The sequence below is a fragment of the Vipera berus genome (genome assembly GCF_964194415.1).
Source record: "Vipera berus genome assembly, chromosome: 11".
Taxonomy (NCBI): domain Eukaryota; kingdom Metazoa; phylum Chordata; class Lepidosauria; order Squamata; family Viperidae; genus Vipera; species Vipera berus.
This window is the reverse complement of record NC_138214.1, coordinates 16,633,331-16,651,221: the sequence shown is the minus strand read 5'-3', so window position 1 is coordinate 16,651,221 and position 17,891 is coordinate 16,633,331. Positions and strand designations below refer to the sequence as shown.

Below are 17,891 nucleotides of genomic sequence, written 5' to 3'. Positions count from 1 at the left end.
TCCTTGGCTTACGATCACAATGGAGCCCAAAATTTCTAAGCAAGACAGTTGTTAAAGGATTATCACCCTGTTTTACAACCTTTCTTGCCCCGGTTATTGAATGAATCGCTATAACCGTTCAGGTAGTAACACGGTTGTTAAATGAATCTGGCTTCCCCATTGACTTGTCAGAAGGTTGCAAAAGGGGAAACGGCAGCGGTCAGAAGTAGGAACCAGTTGCCAAGTGTCTGGAGTTTGATCATGTGGCCTTGGGGATGCTGCAGTGGTCATAAGTGTGAGAAACGGTCATGTCACTTTTTTTTAGTGGCGTAACTTGGAACGGTCACAGAACGAATGTCAAGGACTAATTGTAAAGCAAGGAGGAATGGTAGGAGTGGAAGGCATAAAATAGACACGGAGGTCGGAGGTGTGTGGGAGCTGGACAGAGCTTTGCTAAGCTTTTTGAATGAACACCTGTGTACTACGTACCTTTGCAACTTTTCCGGTTTACTTTTTCTGATTTTTATGAGAGAGAAAAAATGCTGCCATTGGTCCGTTGTCTTCCTTACTTTCATAAGGGATTTTCATGACCTTCCCTGGCCATGATCTGCAGCTGTCCTCCATGAATGACCTCTGGCACAACCAGTATATTTCATATTTCAGAATAATGCGAGCCATGGTGATGCAGTGGTTAGAATGCAGAATTGCAGGCTAACTCACTGCTCGCTGCCAGCAGTTCGATCCTGACTGGCTCAAGGGTGGCTCAGCCTTCCGTCCTTCCCAGGTCGGTAAACTGAGGACTTGGATTGTTGGGAATAACATGCTGACTGTAAACTGCTTAGAGAGGGCTGTAAAGGACTATGAAGCAGTATATAAATCTAGTGCTATTAATACCTTCCCTGCCTTTCCCATTTCCTTCCTTCCTTCCTTCCTTCCTTCCTTCCTTCCTTCCTTCCTTCCTTCCTTCCTTCCTTCCTTCGCTCCCTCCCTCTTTTTCCTCCTACTGAGCTGTGATTGCACAGAGGTTAGAATGAAGTATTGCAGGCTAGCTCACTGCCCACTGCCAGCAGTTTGATCCTGACGGGGCTCAAGGTTGACTCCGCCTTCCATCCTTCCGAGGTTGATAAAATGAGGACCCGGATTGTTGGGGGCAACAGGCCGACTCTGTAAACTGCTTAGAGAGGGGCTGTAAAGCCCCGTGAAGCGGTATATAAGTTAAGTGCTCTTGCTCTCATCCTATTTTATTTGCTCTTATGGAAGCAAGTCAGGACAAACTCCTGGAGAAGTCCCCTGCTTCGTCGTAGGATTTCCTTCCTACAGCGCTTACACCCCGTTGTTTTCTTTTGCCCGTGATGCAGAAAGGAGGGAAGGGCCTTTAGGAGGCCATCTTCTGACCAGCCGCTGTTTCTGCCCTTCTCCCAGGTGAACGGTGTGAACATCAGCAGCGTGAGCCACTGCCAAGCCATCTCGCTCTTACGCCAGCCCTGCGAGGAGCTCCGCCTTCTGGTGCTTCAAGAGAAGGGCTTCACCAACCGGACAGGGCCGCCAGTCGTGAACCAGGAAGTGGTCCACGTGGTGCTCGTCAAAAGAGACCGATCTGAACCCCTGGGCATTAAACTGATCAGAAAAAACGACGAACCTGGGATCTTCATCCTGGACTTGTTAGACGGAGGATTGGCAGCCAAGAACGGGAAGCTGCGTCAGAACGACAAAGTCCTTTCTATCAACGGTCAGGATCTGCGCCAAGGGACGCCAGAAGCAGCTGCCCAGATCATCCAGGTGAGTTTGAAGGACAGCAGACAGGTAGCCCTCTACTGATAACACTTCACTTAGTGACCGTTCGAAGGAACAACAGCGCTGGAGAAAAGTGACTTGAAGTTGGAATTGTAGTCCACAAGTCGTAAAAGGGCCGGGTTTGAAGGGTCATGTTCTAAACTTGAGGACTACCTGTGCTTAGTGTTGTGATTCAGGGTCAGCCTGTGGGTTCGGGAGTTGGGTCAGACGACTCAGAGGAGGAGGAGGAGGGGGGGTGTTGAAGAGCTTGCTGATGATGGCCTTGAGGCTCCGCAGAGCCCTCAGCCAGGCCCCTCCCACCTGGTCATGACGGAGACCCAGCTGTGTGAGCCTGACAGCGTGGATGAAGATGACCCACAGCTGGCCCTGTTCAAGGACGCCCGACGCAGGAGGCAGTCAGTCAGGAGTAAACAGAGGAAGGCAATGGGGCACCTCAGAAGGAGGCAGAGAGAAGCCACGCCCTGAACTCTATATAAGGGGAATGTGTGGGAGGGCTGGTTTGCTGAAGGCAACCGCTTGGATTGTTCCTGCTTCTTAGCTCGTTTTTTATGGTTGGTGTCTTGTCTTGCTCTTGTTTTATGTTAATAAATTTGGCAGGCTTTATTCCAGCCTCTTGCCGTTTGTAAAGGGGTCGTCCCTGCTTTTGCTGCAGGGCCGGTAGCAGGCTGGTACAGAACACTTAGTAAGAAATAAGAGGGATAAATGAATCTGCAAGAAAGGTTGGGCAAAATAAGCTAAGTGTGTTGCTTTGTAAATTCATGGTGGTGATGAGTTAAACAATAAAATGAAATAATGACAGCTAGTCCTTCATTTCATTTAGTGACCGCTCAAAGTTACAATGGCACTGAAAAATGTGACTTTGGGCCGTTTTTCACACTTAAGACCGTTGCAGCGTCCCCACGGTCCTGTGATCAAAATTCAGTTGCTTGGCAGCTGACTCACATTTACGACGGTCGCAGCGTCCCGGGGGTGACGTGATCCCCTTTGGCGACCTTCTGACAAGCAGAGTCTATGGGGGAGCCAGATTCATTTAATAACGGTGTTACCAACTTAACTGCAGTGATTCACTTAACAACTGTGGCAGGAAAGGTTTGCAAAGTGAGGCAAAGTTCACCTAACAACTGTCTCACTTAGCAACAGAAATTTGGGGCTCAGTTGTGGCTGTAAATCGAGGGCTACTTCCAATCTGGAGAAGCTCAAGACCGAGCCTTGATCCACATCCTGTAGTGTTGACAAATATTTTGGATGGCTGCAGCTGTCCAGGAAATCCTGTCAAGGGTTTCTTCAGCCTTGGAGAATACAAAGTCCTCGACTTTGGACCGCGAATGGAACCAGAATTTCCATTGCCAAGCAAGACCATCGTTGTCACACCTGATTTTGTGACCTTTATGCCAGAGTTAAGCGCTTGTTAACTTTGCTGGTTGGAAGCTGTTCACAGGACCCCAGCATGCTACGAGGGCGGCCAATGCCCGCCAGTGGCCAAGTGCCCAGATTTTGATCACCTGACTGTGGGGGCGCTGCGACGATCCTAAATGTGAAGACTGGCCTTAAGTCACTTTTTTCAGCGCTGTTGCAACTTTGAATGGTCGCTGAGCAAAGGGTTGTAAGCCGAGGACCGCCTGTCGTGACTGAAGGTGGCTCGTCCTGCAGTCAGAGCGTGTTTGCCAGCGAGGATACAGGGTCTTTCCCCAAGACGAGCAACACACACACACACACACACACACACACACACACACACACACGATCAATCCGGTTAATTGCCTCGCACTGCTTCATTTTCCTGTAGGCTCAGAAACAGACACATCAAAGCAAATTGGAGTCTGGGGTTGGGTGCTTTTTTTGGTTTTTATTTTGGCAGGGAATTCCTGGAATTTGTTCTTCTTGTGCATGGTGTTTTTTTTTTCCCTAAATGCGGTTAAGCGTTTTATAAATACTTCATAAATAACAGAAACCTGAGATGATTTAAATTTTCAGCTGCAGAATTGGGAAAAGACAAATAAGTCTTTGACTTACAACCACATCTGAGGCCAGAATTTATGTTGCTAAGTGAGAAATTTGTTATGTGAGTTTTGTCCCATGATATGACTTTGCTTGCCACGGTTGTTAAGGGAATCCCTGCAGTGGTTGTGTTAGGGACATGGTGGTTAAGTGGATCTGGCTTCCCTCGTTGACTTTGCTTGTCAGAAGGTCGCAGAAGGGGATCACGTGACCCCAGGACGCTGCAACTGTCATAAGTACGAGTCAGTTTCCAAGCATCTGAATGTAAACCACATGACCCCGGGGATGCTGCAATGGTCATAAGAGTGAAAAATGATCCCAAGTTATTTTTTTTTCATTTCAAATCTGGGTGTTGAAGTCCACAAGTCGTAAAAGGGCCGGGTTTGAAGGCCCCTGTTCTAAACTTGAGGACTACCTGTGCTTAGTAAGAAATAAGAGGGATAAATGAATCTGCAGGAAAGGTTGGGGAAAATAAGCTAAGTGGGTCGCTTTGTAAATTCATGGCGGTGATGAGGAGTTAAACAATAAAATAAAATAATTACAGCTAGTCCTCGACTTACAACAGTTCATCTAGTGACCGTTCAAAGTTACAACGGCACTGAAAAAAGTGACTTAATGACCGTTTTTCACACTTACGACCGTTGCAGCGTCCCCACGGTCCTGTGATCTAAATTCAGTTGCTTGGCAGCTGACTCCCATTTACGACGGTTGCAGCGTCCTGGGGATCACTTGATCTCCTTTTGCGACCTTCTGACAAACAGAGTCAATGGGGGAAGCCAGATTCACTTAACGACCGTGTTACTAACTTAACAAGCGCAGTGATTCCCTTAACAAATGTGGGGAGAAAAGTCGAGGACACTTATCTTTACTGGTAAAAGAGGAAAGAGTTGGGCCATGCCACATTTTATGGAGTAAGGATTGCGAGCACGTGTGAAGAAACACACATACAATAGAAAGACAAATACAAGGAGTTAGAGCAAATATTTATGTAACTGAGCAATCTATTTATTTATTTACTAGATTGATACTTGTGACTCTGGGCGGTGCACACGGCTAAAAGGAAAAAAACCCCCACCATGACAATAATTAAAAAACCATTAAAAATGCAGTTAAAATGAAATTACCCGCCCAGAGTTGCTGTTGCAGTCAGATGGGTGGCATATGCATTTAATAAATAAATCGAGTTAAAGCTATAATAACAAAGATATGAGAGGATACCATGCACACCACACAACCATTTAATGGGCCCTGCACTGCCACGGGATTGTTAGAACTTGCTCTCGTGGCTTCAGTGACCTCTTAAATTAAACAAAGAAAAACACCCCTTAGGTGTATCTTTTTTATTTTTAAAATTCCAAGAAACTGAAGTTTTAAGCTAAATGTGTGATTACTACAACAGGAAGATAGTCCCCCATTTGAGGGCAAAAATTTCAGCTTAGATTGAAAAGGTATAAATGTATGTAGTGAGACAGACCCACAGACCTCAAATGCAGCATGCAGCCGCTTGCAGATATTCCTTTATTTACAACCATTCATTTAGCAACCGTTGGGAATTACCGTGGCTCTAAAAAAAAGTGACTTTCCACTGCTGTTCATGCTTACGGCTGTTATAGCATTGATTAAAATTTGGGCACTTTGCAACTGGCAAGTCAATGGGGGGGGTGTGGGGAAGCTGGATTTGCTTAATGAGTGATGTTTCACTTAACAACTGCAGTGATTCACTTAACAACCCTGGCAAAAGGGTTGTAAAATTGGGTGTGATTCATTTAGCAACTGCCCTTGCTTAGCAATGGAAATTCCTGTTTCAATTGTGGTCATAAGTCAAGGACTACGTGTATTTATAGAAGGGAATATTTGTAGCTGAGGGTTGAAGCGTGGGTTTCTTGGTGACCTCTGAGTTTGGTGGTTTCCTCGCAGACTTGTAAGCCTCCCTGAGTCTTCGGAGAAGGGTGGGATATAAATGGAATTAAAATAAAAAAATAAAATAAAAATTACCAAACTAGGTAACCCCACCAGTGCTGCTGCTTATGCTCCCTTGTTTGGTAATGAAGCATCTCCCCCAAAAAAGCCTACCAAGCTCAGAGTCCATCAAAGACCCCAGTATGTGTCGTAGTTTGGATGCTGATGATAAATAGCAGGGGAAGAAATGCTGCATTGTTCCTTAGGAATTCCATTTGGTGATTAAGATAATGGGTAACTAATCCCGTCTTTCTTTCCAACAATGCCAAGAGAAACTCTGTTGACAGCTCGGCACGCTGACTCATATTTTTATTGTGTAAACCATAATTGGTGGGGATGTGCAAACCTTAAGCTTTATACTGTGGTTTACAAACCATAATTACGGGATCGCATCGAGTAAACAACAACACTGTGCTCCAGTGTGATGTATCAACAGGCTTTGGAATAAGTGTATTAGTAAATGAGCAATTATTTTAGGCCACAGTTTAAGTATTCACTTGAGCTGGCTTAAGGGTAAATCCAAGACTTTATGACAGAATAAACTAACTGCTAACTTGCATTAACATTTCAAGGTTATGTATTGTAAGCTGCAGTTGTCCATTCTGACTGGTTTTTTTTCTTAGATGTGTATCGTAATCTTGACCCCTCCTGTTATAAGATAGGGATTTTTGGGGGGCAGGTAGAATCAGGAACTCCTTCTTGGCCTTTTCCACATTGATTTCTTGTTCTGTCCCTAAATTTTGGATTCAAGACTATGTAGCTGAAAGAGAAACTGCTGCTGTTTTGTAACATGCCTGTGTCATGCTTAATAGTTACGTAAAGCCAATTTGGTTTAATGGTGAACTGTGAGTTCTAGTCCCACCTTAGGCATGGCTGGCAGCTTAATTGCCAAGAGATGATGAGTTCATGCTTTAGGCATGACTGGTGCCTGGGGGGACTTTGGGCCAGTCCGTCTCCCTTAGCCCAACCCACCTCACAGGGTGGTGGGGAAAATAGAAGGAGCATTAGGTGTGTTTGTCACCTTGAGTTATTTATATACAAATAATAAGGTTGGGATATAATAAATAACGACATTCCACAGTTGTGTATTGATTGTGGAAATGGCTAGTTGTTCAGTCAAACACTATTATTTCACTTATTTTAGTTCCCTGTGTTTATATATACATACATACATACATACATACATACATACATCACTCTCTCTGTCTCTCTCTTTACACACACACACACACACACACACACACACATACAATTGTGTGTGTTATATATAACACATTTGTTTTCAATGTATATTTCATTTTTTAAAACTGGCTTTATGACAGCCTTAGAAACAGGAAATTCAATATATATCAAATGTGGGCATCCTATGTGGATGGATGGAGATGGATGGATAGATGGATGGAGATGGATGGATAGATAGATAGATAGATAGATAGATAGATAGATAGATAGATATGTATTGGAGGCCCACAAATACACATTGAAAACAAACCCTTAATGGAAGCATCCTCTAGCTTTCCCGGAGACCCTTGGGGGTCCTTAAAAGCCTCTGTGAGTAAGGAACTCATCAGGTGCTAAGGTGGTTTGGGTTATTTCTCTCCTAAGCTTCTCCTTTTTTATGACGTCCCCCGACAGGGCAGTGAAGCCCAGGTGACCTTTGTGGTTCTCCGCCAGTCCGGTGTGCAGCTTTCGGAAGCCGCTGAGGACAGCAGCGCCTCCAACGCCAGCAGCAGCAGCAGCAGCAGCAACGGGGGAAGCCCCCGGCACAGTCGCAGGAAGCCGGAGCAAAGTCACTTCCGGCAAAGGTCCAACTATCAGAAGGTATTGGTTGACGTGATCACTTCTCTACTTGAGCCGAGAGCGCTACGAAAATGGCGTCTGTGCAGAGAGAGTATGACATACAACCGTTTGTTTATTAACCATTTGAAGTTACTGTGGTGCTGGAAAAAGTGACTTGTGATGACCGTTTTTCACACTTGCGACCTTTGCAGCATCCCCACGGTGATCCAAGTTCAGCCACTTGGCAACTCGTTCATACTTATGACGGTCGCAGTGCCCCACCAGGGGTGATCCCCTTTGGCGGCCTTCGGACAAGCAAAGTCGAGGGTTCCTTTAACAACCGTGTTACTAACTTAACAACCGTTCATTGAAGGTTCATTTAACAACCGTGTGACTAACTTAACAACCGTGGCTAGCAAGGTCATAAAATGGGGCAAAACTCAGAACAGCGGTCTCGCTTAACAACAGGAATGTGGGGCTCAGTTGTGGTCATACGTTGAGGACTACCTGTAAATGGTTAAAGATCTTTCCACGGGAATGTTTTTAACTTGCAGGGTTAAGATGATCTCCTCTACAGAGGTCTAGATTGCTCCGGGTTGCAGACGCTACCCTTTTATTTTAATGTGGAATGTAGCCCCCACCCATTCCCTCAAAGCCTTAAGCCCCCCACCCCACCCCCGGGCCCTCAAACATGGCTCTCAGATTGTAACGTTTAAAACATGACCTGGGTGGGATTGTTAAGTACATTGTGCGAGAGTAATTATATTAACCACATTTATGTAAACGGAAGTGAAGTGAGATGGAATCTTAATTTTTCGCCTTGGCTCTGCTCTCTGCTTTTGGAATGCAGCCTTTGATCGTGGGCCCCTCTCAGCCTGGCAAGGGGGAGCGCCATTTTGTGTAATGGCTTGGGGGGCCTAATGGAGGCGCTCTGGGCTGGAGGTGGTCGGTGCCGCGACTTAGGAGGCGCCAGGCCACTTCAGTAGTGAGATGGGCAGCAAGTAAATTTAATAAATAAATAACTAGGAACTTAGAAGTTGTGCAGAATAGGAAACTGATGACAGCAGATAAGAGAAGAGCAGGCGACAGGCAGCCATTTGCAGTGATTTGATGCTCTAATTTCATTTTAAAGTGACTTCACAACATTTCTCCCCTTGCCACTTAAAAAGGGCTCGTGTGGAATCTTCTGGGTAAAAACACGAAGAATGTCGTGAAAATGGTACAAAGTGGCCAGTCATTAAAGCAGCAGAGAAAGTGAAAAGTTAAGGCAAGGCAGAATAGAATGTAGAGGGGGGAAAAGAAGAAAGGTGTGTGTGTCTGTGTGTGTGTGTCTGTGTCTGTGTATAACTAAATCTGTGTTGGTTTAGGGAGAGAAATTCAGCAGCGGAAGTGCTGTTTGTGTGAAGGCCTCTTCCAGCGTCATCATCAAGGTCTCCTGGTAGAGAAACATTTATTCCACTGGAAGGGATCAGGTGAAAACCTGATCATAGAACAGAAGGCTGGAAGGGACCTTGGAGGCCTTACAGCATCTTGGACTAATGGTTGTCTAATGTCTTCTTGAAAGCTTCCAGTGATGGAGCACCCACAACTTCCGGAGGCAACTTCCGTTCCATTGACGAATTGTTCTCATTCCTTCTTAATGCCAAGTTGGAGCTCTCTCTAATGATCTACCTATTGATTCTCATCCCGACATCAGATGCTTTGGAGAATAGGTTGACCCCCCCTCTTCTGTGTAGCGGCCCCTCAAATATTAGAACACTGCTATCGTGTCACCCCTAGTCCTTCTTTTCACTAGACTAGACATACTTAGTTCCTTCAATTGTCCCCAGACTCCTTATCATGGTTAATTAAAGCATAATTAAAGGAGCCGTGGTGGCACAGAGGTTAGAATTCTGCCAGCTGCCAGCAGTTTAATCCTGACCGGCTCATGGTTGACTCCACCTTCCATCCTTCTCAGGTCAGTAAAATGAGGACCCAGATTATTGGGGGCAAGAGGCCGACTCTCTTTACAGCTTGGAGAGGGCTGTAAAGCGCTGTGAAGCGGTATATAAGTCTAAGTGCTAGTGCTATGAGGTTCCACGGGAGAAAAAGACGGGAGAGAGAGAATAGGCAACAATTGTAAGGGTGTCTGAACGTGTTTTGAATACATCGTTCTAGCCTTCTCTTAGCCTACTACCTAGGAATTCAAACCTAAAAAATAGGTTTTCAACTCTGAAAGTTGTCCCAGACAAAATACCTCTGGGTGTCATTTAAAAATAACTCTTTTTTTTCCCTTTCTCCAAACCAAACTTTTTAGAATTTCTCATGAGAAATGTCTATGGAGATTCTCAGTCATCCCGGTCATGGTTGTCTCAAAGATGCTTTTTCAAAAGGCAACTGGACTTTTTTTTTCTTTTCCCCTTGAAGACGTTTCACTTCTCATCCAAGAAGCTTCTTCAGTTCTGACTCAATGGTGGAGAATGGAAGGATTTATATTCCTTGCACTATTCAGGTGATCTTGAGGGCAGATAAACCTCCAAGTGGCCTCAACGACTCTCAGAGAGAGTGCTAATGACCAGAGGACTGCAAGGAATATAAATCCATCCATTCTTCACCATTCAGCCAGAACTGAAGAAGCTTCTTGGATGAGAAGTGAAACGTCTTCAAGGAAAAACAAAGTCCAGTTGCCTTTTGAAAAAGCACCTCTGGGATTCTCATGAGAAATCTCTTCTAATGTTTTTAATCACGGTGTAGCTCCTTTGGCTGTTGCCATGGTATCCTCCATCCTTTGCAAAATCTCCCTTGGGAATGAAAAAAAAAGAAAAAATAGAGCTGTTTCAGTCTGGCGTAATGGGGAGTCCGCTGGCTTGGGATTTACATCTCTTCAACGTAATTAACATTAATTATTCTACATTTAATATACGGGTTGTTTTCTTAATTCCCTGTTCTCCTCTGAACTTTTAGATACTCCCTCAAGGATACTTCAGCCAGGAAAAGGTGGTTACCATAAAAAAGGACCCCAAAGAGTCTTTGGGAATAACTATAGGGGGAGGAAGAGATAGCAAAGCGAAACTCCCCATTTATGTAACCAGTGTCCAGCCCGTTGGATGTCTCTTCCGGGATAGGAGAATTAAGAAAGGTAGGATATCTCCTTTTTTTAAAAAAAAACATTTGTTGATTAAGCTATCCCTGACACAGAGAATGTTGCTTCCATGAATTTGTAAAGCGTGAACCAAACTAGGAAGGTACCGTATTTTTTTTACCCAAATCTTGGTTCTAATCTGTCTCCTTTGGATTTCTGTAACAGGAGATGTACTTTTGAGCATCAACAATGTCGATTTGACTCATCTGAATTACAACGAAGCCGTCTCTGCTCTGAAATCAAACGCGGCCTTACAGACGGTGGTGCTGAAAGCGCTGGAGGTTGTCATCCCAGAGAAGGCATCGGAAGGGGCCGAGAGCCTGGACAGCCGGGAAAACGGGCACCGCTGGGCCAGCTGGTCTCCTGTCTGGATCACCTGGCTCGGGTTGCCAAGGTCAGCCTGGTGCTGGCAGTGATAAGAGGTTCTTGCTTACTTTAGCCTGATCAAAAAAACCGTAGGCGTTTTTCTTGACTTAGCCTTTCAAAAATCGTGCTTGAGAGTGTTCTTAGAATGCCACCAGAATTAAAATCCAGAGCGCAGAATAATAGAGGTGGAAGGGATTCTGGAGTCTTCTAGTCCAGTGATGGTGAACCTTTTAGAGACCGAGTGCCCAAACTGCAACCCAAAGCCCACTTATGTATCGTTGGGTGTCGGGTGGGCATGGCCCATTGGGTGGGTGTGGCCCATTGGGTGGGTGTGGCCCATCGGGTGGGCATGGCTGCGGTGGTAACAGCAGACTGAGTGGGACTAAACATTTCAACCAATCAATTCCAACTTTGCAAGATCTTTTTTTTCCCCGCGAGAAGTTGAAATTGATTGATTGATTGAACCTTTTTTCTTTTTTTGCACACGGCGGCCTAAAGCAAAAAGGACTTATAAAACCAAGCTGAAGGCCTAGGACTGGGGCAATGGCGCGTGTGCCCACAGAGAGGGCTAAGCGTGCCACCTGTGGCACCTGTGCAGTAGGTTCTCCGCCACGGTTCTAGTCCAACCCCCTGCTTGAATGGGAGACCAAGTACCATTTTGGACAAAGGGATGCCCAGTCTCTTCTTGATGAGTGATGGAGCACCCACAACTTCTGAAGGCAACGTGGCAGATCCTGCTTTGAGGAAAGAGATGATGGACCTTGGCGTGATTGAGTGAAGCAAGTAAAGCAGGGTGGACTAGAATAACTTGAAGCTGGGTCAGTTACGGTGGGATGGACGCTTGTGTGTTCATGACTGTGGCTGATGAAACTCAGGGGAACGGGAATATAAATTACAGAAGCCCACTTTGACATCCCCACTTTGACAGGTCCATTTCCTGGACACTGCAGGGAATGTTACCTGAGATGCCTGCAGGGTTGCCTTGTGTCAGAGTTCTGCCACCTGGTGCGCTTCCCCACCTCTACATTACGGGAAGTTCAAATCCACAGGTCGTAAAGTGTACTTTTGGCAAACCAAGTCTTTTCTTTTCTAAATGGTCGAGTTGGAACGGCTGACAGTTGCCATAGTTACCCACTCCTGCCGTGGTGCTTCTTTCATCTCCCTACCAAAGGTAAGCGATAACGCCGAGGGGCTGTTCTACCCAGAAAAGCAAGCCGTGTTTGTTTGTTTGTTTGTTCCTTTCAGCCACCTCCACTGCTGTCAAGATGTCGTCTTGCGCAAGAGCAACTCGGACAGCTGGGGATTCAGCATCGTGGGCGGATTCGAAGAGAGCAAAGGAAACCAGCCCTTCTTCATCAAAACCATTGTGCCTGCCACTCCTGCCTTCTGGGACAGCCGGCTGAAGTGCGTGCGTTCTTGCTCCTACGGTTTGGGTTTTCTGCTTGAGAGGCAGTCTGGTGTAGGGGTTAGAGGCCCCAGGGCGGAAGCTGAGAGATCCTGAGTTCCAGCCCTGCCCTAGGCACAAACCAGCAGGCTGACCCTGGACCACCCTGTCTCTCCCACTCGTAGGAAAGAGAGGTCAAGACCAAGCTGAAAAATGTTGTCTAGAAAACTGCAGGGCTAGTCTGGGCAGGCGCCAGAAGACAAGATTGACTTAGGGAGGAAAAAGTCAACATTTAAGATTTCCCCAGAGCATGCGAAAATTGCATCTGCCTTTATGCAATTCAGCTAGCTTTTCATGACCCTACAGCAAACAGCACTAGCGATAGACTTATATGCCCCTTCACAGTGCTTTACAGTCCTCTGTAAGCGGTTTACATCGGAGGCACCCAACCCTTTGGACACCAGGGACTGTTTACATGGCAAGAGTTTTTTCCGCGGACCGGAGGGGGCCTGGTTTTGTGTGCTGCCTGCATCCCGCAGATGGAGTTTTGCTTGTTTGTGTGGCCAGGTTGCTGGCATGCCGTGGTCCAGTACCGGTCCACGGACCGGAGGTTGGGGACCCCTGGTTTACAGAGTCAGCATATTACCCCCAACAATTTGGGTCCTAATTTTACTGACCATGGAAGGATGGAAGGCTGAGTCAACCTTGAGCCAGTGAGAATCGGAACTGCTGGCAGTTGGCAGAATTAGCCTGCAATTCTGCATTCTAACCACTGCGCCACCACTGCTCAGTGTTTGGGAAGGAAGCATAGTCCCCCCCCTTTTCCCCCCTGAAAAACGGAGTGTGCAGCATGTAAGAAGCAAGGCTGCAATTGATTGGGAGAGTCAGCAAATGTCACCTTTGTAAGCTGTGTTACATACCCGTCCTATAGTGGTACCTGAGTACTCATTGTTAATTGGTTTTGGGAGTTGCAGTGAGTACCAAAAGTGATGAGTACCAAACAGATTATTCCCCTAAGGCAGGGGTAGGCAACCGTGGCTCTTTTACGACTCGTGGACTTCAACTCCCAGAATTCCTGAGCCAGCCATGCTGAGGGGAAAGGCAGAGGTTTCCAAGCTGAGCCATGCTGGCTCAGGAATTCTGGGAGTTGAAGTCCATAAGTCATAAAAGAGCCAAGGTTGCCTACCCCTGCCCTAAGGAATAATGTAGTGAGTCACAAGGCAGTTGACACCGACATGTTTTAGCTTATGTGTTGAGTACCAAGCAAATGATGGGTACCGGAGCAAAATTTTTCCATCAAAATGTCTTGAGAACCAAATTCAATGAGTTTCCAAGCAGTTGAAACATATTTTACAGGAACCGCTGTAAACTCATTTGCAATGGGGAGTTACTGTGCGAGTTGGCTTGAAAACCTTTTGGGCTGATTGTTTGTCCTTGTTTGTGTGTTTGATCACATGGTATTTAAATACTTTATTAATATTTTTTATAAAACAGGAAGATTAGAAGCTAACAAAAACAAATGGCTAGAGAAAGAAAGAAATAGAAAAAAGAAGTGCAAAAACGTAAACACGATAGGAAGAAACAAAAATGGACAAGAAACATGGCTTGTGTGTGTTTAAAAGTGTTGTAGGGCAGAGGTCCTCAACCTTGGCGACTTTTTAAGACTTATTTTTTATTTATTTATTTATTATTTATTAAATTTTTATACCGCCCTTCTCCCGAAGGACTCAGGGCAGTGTACAGGGCAATAAATATTTAAAAACAAAGTACAAAAGTTAAAAACAATTAAATATTATGCCCGATATATACAATAATTAAAACCATGTTAAAAACCCCAACCCCAAACCCATCAGACCAGGCCGGCTTGCTCAAATAAATAGGATTTTAGATCCCGCCGGAAGGAGCGAAGGTCGGGGGCCATCCGGAGCTCAACCGGCAAGCGGTTCCACAGGTCCTGGCGCGCGCCCACAGAGAACGCCAGCTGGCTGAGGAATTCTGGAAGCTGAAGTCCACAAGTCTTAAAGTTGCCCAGGTTGAGGACCCCTGTTGTAGGGGATTTAGCACGATGCACGTTTTAGTTGCTGTTTGACTCACAGTGGAGGACGCCTCGAGAATGTTGTTGTAACAGTGCTGGTTCGTTTTCCCCCACTAGGTGCGGGGACGAAATTGTGGCTGTCAACGGAGTGTCTGCGGTGGGAATGAGCAACAGTCAGCTCATTCCAATGCTGAAGGAACAACGGAATAAAGTGACTCTAACTGTGGTCTCCTGGCCTGGCAGCCTCATCTAAGGGGCCGATCGTAATAATAGGATGCTTAATCGGAAACGCCTCTGGGGGAGCTTTTCACTGGAGTGAACCAATCAACCAACCGATGAATGGCTGAGCTGGTCTCAGATAGGCTTCCTCCAAGGTGCAGATTTTTCTACGGAAAAGACCCCAAAAACATAGCTTCTTGTTGTTGTGTGTGGTTTTAGATCCATCCACTCAGTAAGTGGAAAGCTGTCCTGCGATCAGCAGTTGGAGGTGCATCGTGGCAGGGTTATTTTTTTTTGTTGAACAGGGAAACTCTGAGCCACTGCCTGCTTCTCCCGAATTCTTCTCTTCAACCTGCTGAACTGAAGGACAGCAAGCCAAAAGGTAATCTTGGCTCCTACTGAACTGAAGTAGCAACCTTGAAGATCCTGACTGATCATTGCAACGGGTGAATCATTTAGATCTGCCGCACTGTGCCTTGCAAAGTAGGAGGCCTGGGAAGGCTCAGCCATTGTTGAGGTCTGCTTATGCCTCTTGCTCAATCCGACTGTTCTGCCTTGAGCCAATCTCCCAGTTATGTAACGTGTCACAGCCTTGTTTGACTTCAGGAGTTGCTTTCAAGAAGATCTGGAAGCCCAACAGAAGGGTGTCCCCACTCAGCTGATCCCCTTTCCAGGCTTTCTCTCCTGTCACTTTATTTCCCACGTTAGAGGGGGTGTGAACGACCTCGGGAAGAGCTGTTCATTCCGGAGGAATGCCACTAAAAGGCAGACTTTGGCCATTGGATATACATTAAATAGAGGCCTGCTGTGACTCTGCAGACAATGGGGGCTTTCCGAACAGGGCCAGCTGCCCAATTTCCCCCCCCCCCCTCCTCCGTGTCTTGAAGAAAAATTCTCTTCCGGTTCATTCCCATCCCGGCTCATCAGGACCCCAATCCTGGTTAACTTCTGATCACAGCAGCTTATTAAGACGGCCAAAGGCAACACTTAGGAAGAAATAAAGCCATCTACCCACACTGTCCTTTTAAGCGTGTTCTCCCTCTGCAGAGATAAATTTGCAGACCTTCAAGCGGTCTTTTCTCTCTGCGGTTTACTAGAAAAAGGAGGAGATGACCAGGTGTTCAGCATATCAACCTTGCCCGCTTGGGGAAAAAAAAAGCAATCAAAAGCCAACTGACTCCCTGTGTTGTTTTCCTTTCGATCTGATCCCTGCAGTGTTTGCTTGTTTTTTTGTTTTTTTAAGATCGGTCATATCCTTTAACTAATGGAGCATCCTTGTGACTGCTTAACAAGTATGCTGAACAATCTTAGCAGGATTGCTTAACAAGTATGTCCTTTTGTCCGTGGCAGAGACTTTGTCCTGTGAACAGTTGCACACCGAATTAAAAAAAGGAACAAGCAGCCCGCCCTACAGAAAGGTAGTAAGAACTGGGCCTAAGGAAGGCGTTTGCAATGTTTTCTTGCACATGCTGACACTTGAACATAGAAATTTTATTTTTGTAAAAGTAATCTCTTTTTTTCCTTAAATAGCCTTAACAACAATTATTTTTCTAAGCATAGGATACACTACATTTGTTTCACCAGTTTGAGGACCTGCTTTCTGTTGTCCGTGATCTACGACGTTTCATGATTTACAAAGCGATTCCACCAGCCCGTTTGCAAATATTTTGTGGTTGTGGAATAAGTTAAGAGAATTTATTAGTTTGTCGTAATCAGGAAATTAAATAGGGCCTGCTACCTCCAGTTAAAAGGGATTTCTCAGACCTTGATTTGCACAGAAATTTTAAGTTGCTGACGGCAAACGGTCTACTACGGAGGTCTCCAACCGTGGCAACTTTTAAGACTTACGGACTTCAACTTCCAGAATTCCCCAGCCAGCATGGCTAGATGAGGAATTCTGGGAGTTGAAATCCACAAGTCTTAAAGTTGCCAAGGTTGGAGGCCCTTGCTTCTCTCACTTGCTGACAAGATGGGTGGGTGGGAGGTACACACATCTCAGGAAACAACTTGCAAGGGCATTCTGCTTCCCTCAGGAACATGGGACCTCCACCTCCTGGAAGGTCAGGTGTGTCTTTCAGTTTATTTCAACTGAACAGCAAGTCAGGCTGATGGAAACACAGGGCTTAATATTCACATGGGCTGCGTGAAATAGCAAATATAAAAGATCTTATGGTCTATGTTTAAATCTGATTCACGCTTGGACTCCGTTGCCTCATTTGAATCTGGCAAGTAGGTACTAGTGCTCCATTTAAGGAGGTTGATTCACTTAAAAATGTATTTGTCGAAGTATATTTCTGAAAGTCAGCATCTGCATTCAGATCTGCTTTCAAAGGATATTGGTCTGCCTAATTGATAAGAATATTGACTTCCGTCTTTGAGTCGTGTGTGACCACTGTACTGTGTGACTCTTGCAATGGCTATAACAAGGACGTCAAGCCTTTTTTGTTTTTGTTTCCAAATGAAGGGGGTGCGCATTTTCATTTCATTGTATTGTCTGATTTCAATGTGCCTTCAACAATCAGCAGGAAATCTAGTAGCTACTGTATTATTTTGCACCAAAGAATTTGTTGAAATGTACAGAATGTTTGTCACTGCTCTGATACATTGATAAATTATTCTGAAGTTACTGAAGATGTTTAGGTTTTCTGTTTGGGCCAGATCAACTTCCACAGACTTCTTTCGTTTCTCCTTGTGACGAGTTGCAAGCTATTTTCCTATTACGCAGAGAGTTCTGAGCTGCTGCAAACATGAGGTATATTCTTACCTTAGCTGTGGTGTGTGGAAGGTCGTATCCCTTCCTAGTTCTTAAGCATCTGAAATATTCCATGAATGTAAAACACCACGGCCTACCCTCCTCAAGGCTTGTTTATCAAGATGTTTTAAATTGCTATTCAGTTTGGAAGGAGACGGCAGAGTTAGGCCAGCCCTTCTCTTTCAAAGTGATGAGTTTTTAATCTTGCAAAACATTCGAAGGGACAAAGATAGATTGGGTCCTTAACAACATCCCTATTGAAACATTAGGGTAGCTTTTATCAGCCATAAAGGTAAAAGACTTAAGAACCATACACTTTATAAGTAGTCACCTTTGAAGGCGGCAAAGCCGTTGAGACAACCAAGTTGCTGGAGGTTTTCTTCTTTTTTTTAACAAAATGCTCTTTAAAAAAAGACCTAACCTTACCTGTGTTCTGTTTTGGCTATTCTGCAGTATCCTTTCCGTGACTATACAGCATGTCTAGAACAGTGTTTCTCAATCTCAG

The 17,891-nt window shown here is 45.3% G+C and overlaps 1 protein-coding gene across 2 annotated transcripts in view; it reads left to right on the top strand.

Annotated features, from left to right (window-relative positions):
* LOC308673121 (ligand of Numb protein X 2-like) overlaps window positions 1–17,260 on the top strand; it is a 52,912-nt gene extending 35,652 nt beyond the window's left edge. Inside the window, exons 5-10 of one of the 2 annotated variants that reach the window (XM_081336554.1) lie at window positions 1,402–1,758; window positions 7,366–7,551; window positions 10,453–10,627; window positions 10,796–11,024; window positions 12,242–12,400; window positions 14,533–17,260. In XM_081336554.1, the coding sequence (XP_081192680.1) occupies window positions 1,402–1,758; window positions 7,366–7,551; window positions 10,453–10,627; window positions 10,796–11,024; window positions 12,242–12,400; window positions 14,533–14,668 (1,242 nt within the window). In that variant the 3' untranslated portion in view covers window positions 14,669–17,260. Of the gene's footprint in view, window positions 1–1,401; window positions 1,759–7,335; window positions 7,552–10,452; window positions 10,628–10,795; window positions 11,025–12,241; window positions 12,401–14,532 lie in introns of both variants that reach the window. The other variant, XM_081336553.1, reaches the window with a different exon arrangement.
* Window positions 17,261–17,891: the final 631 nt, after the last annotated feature.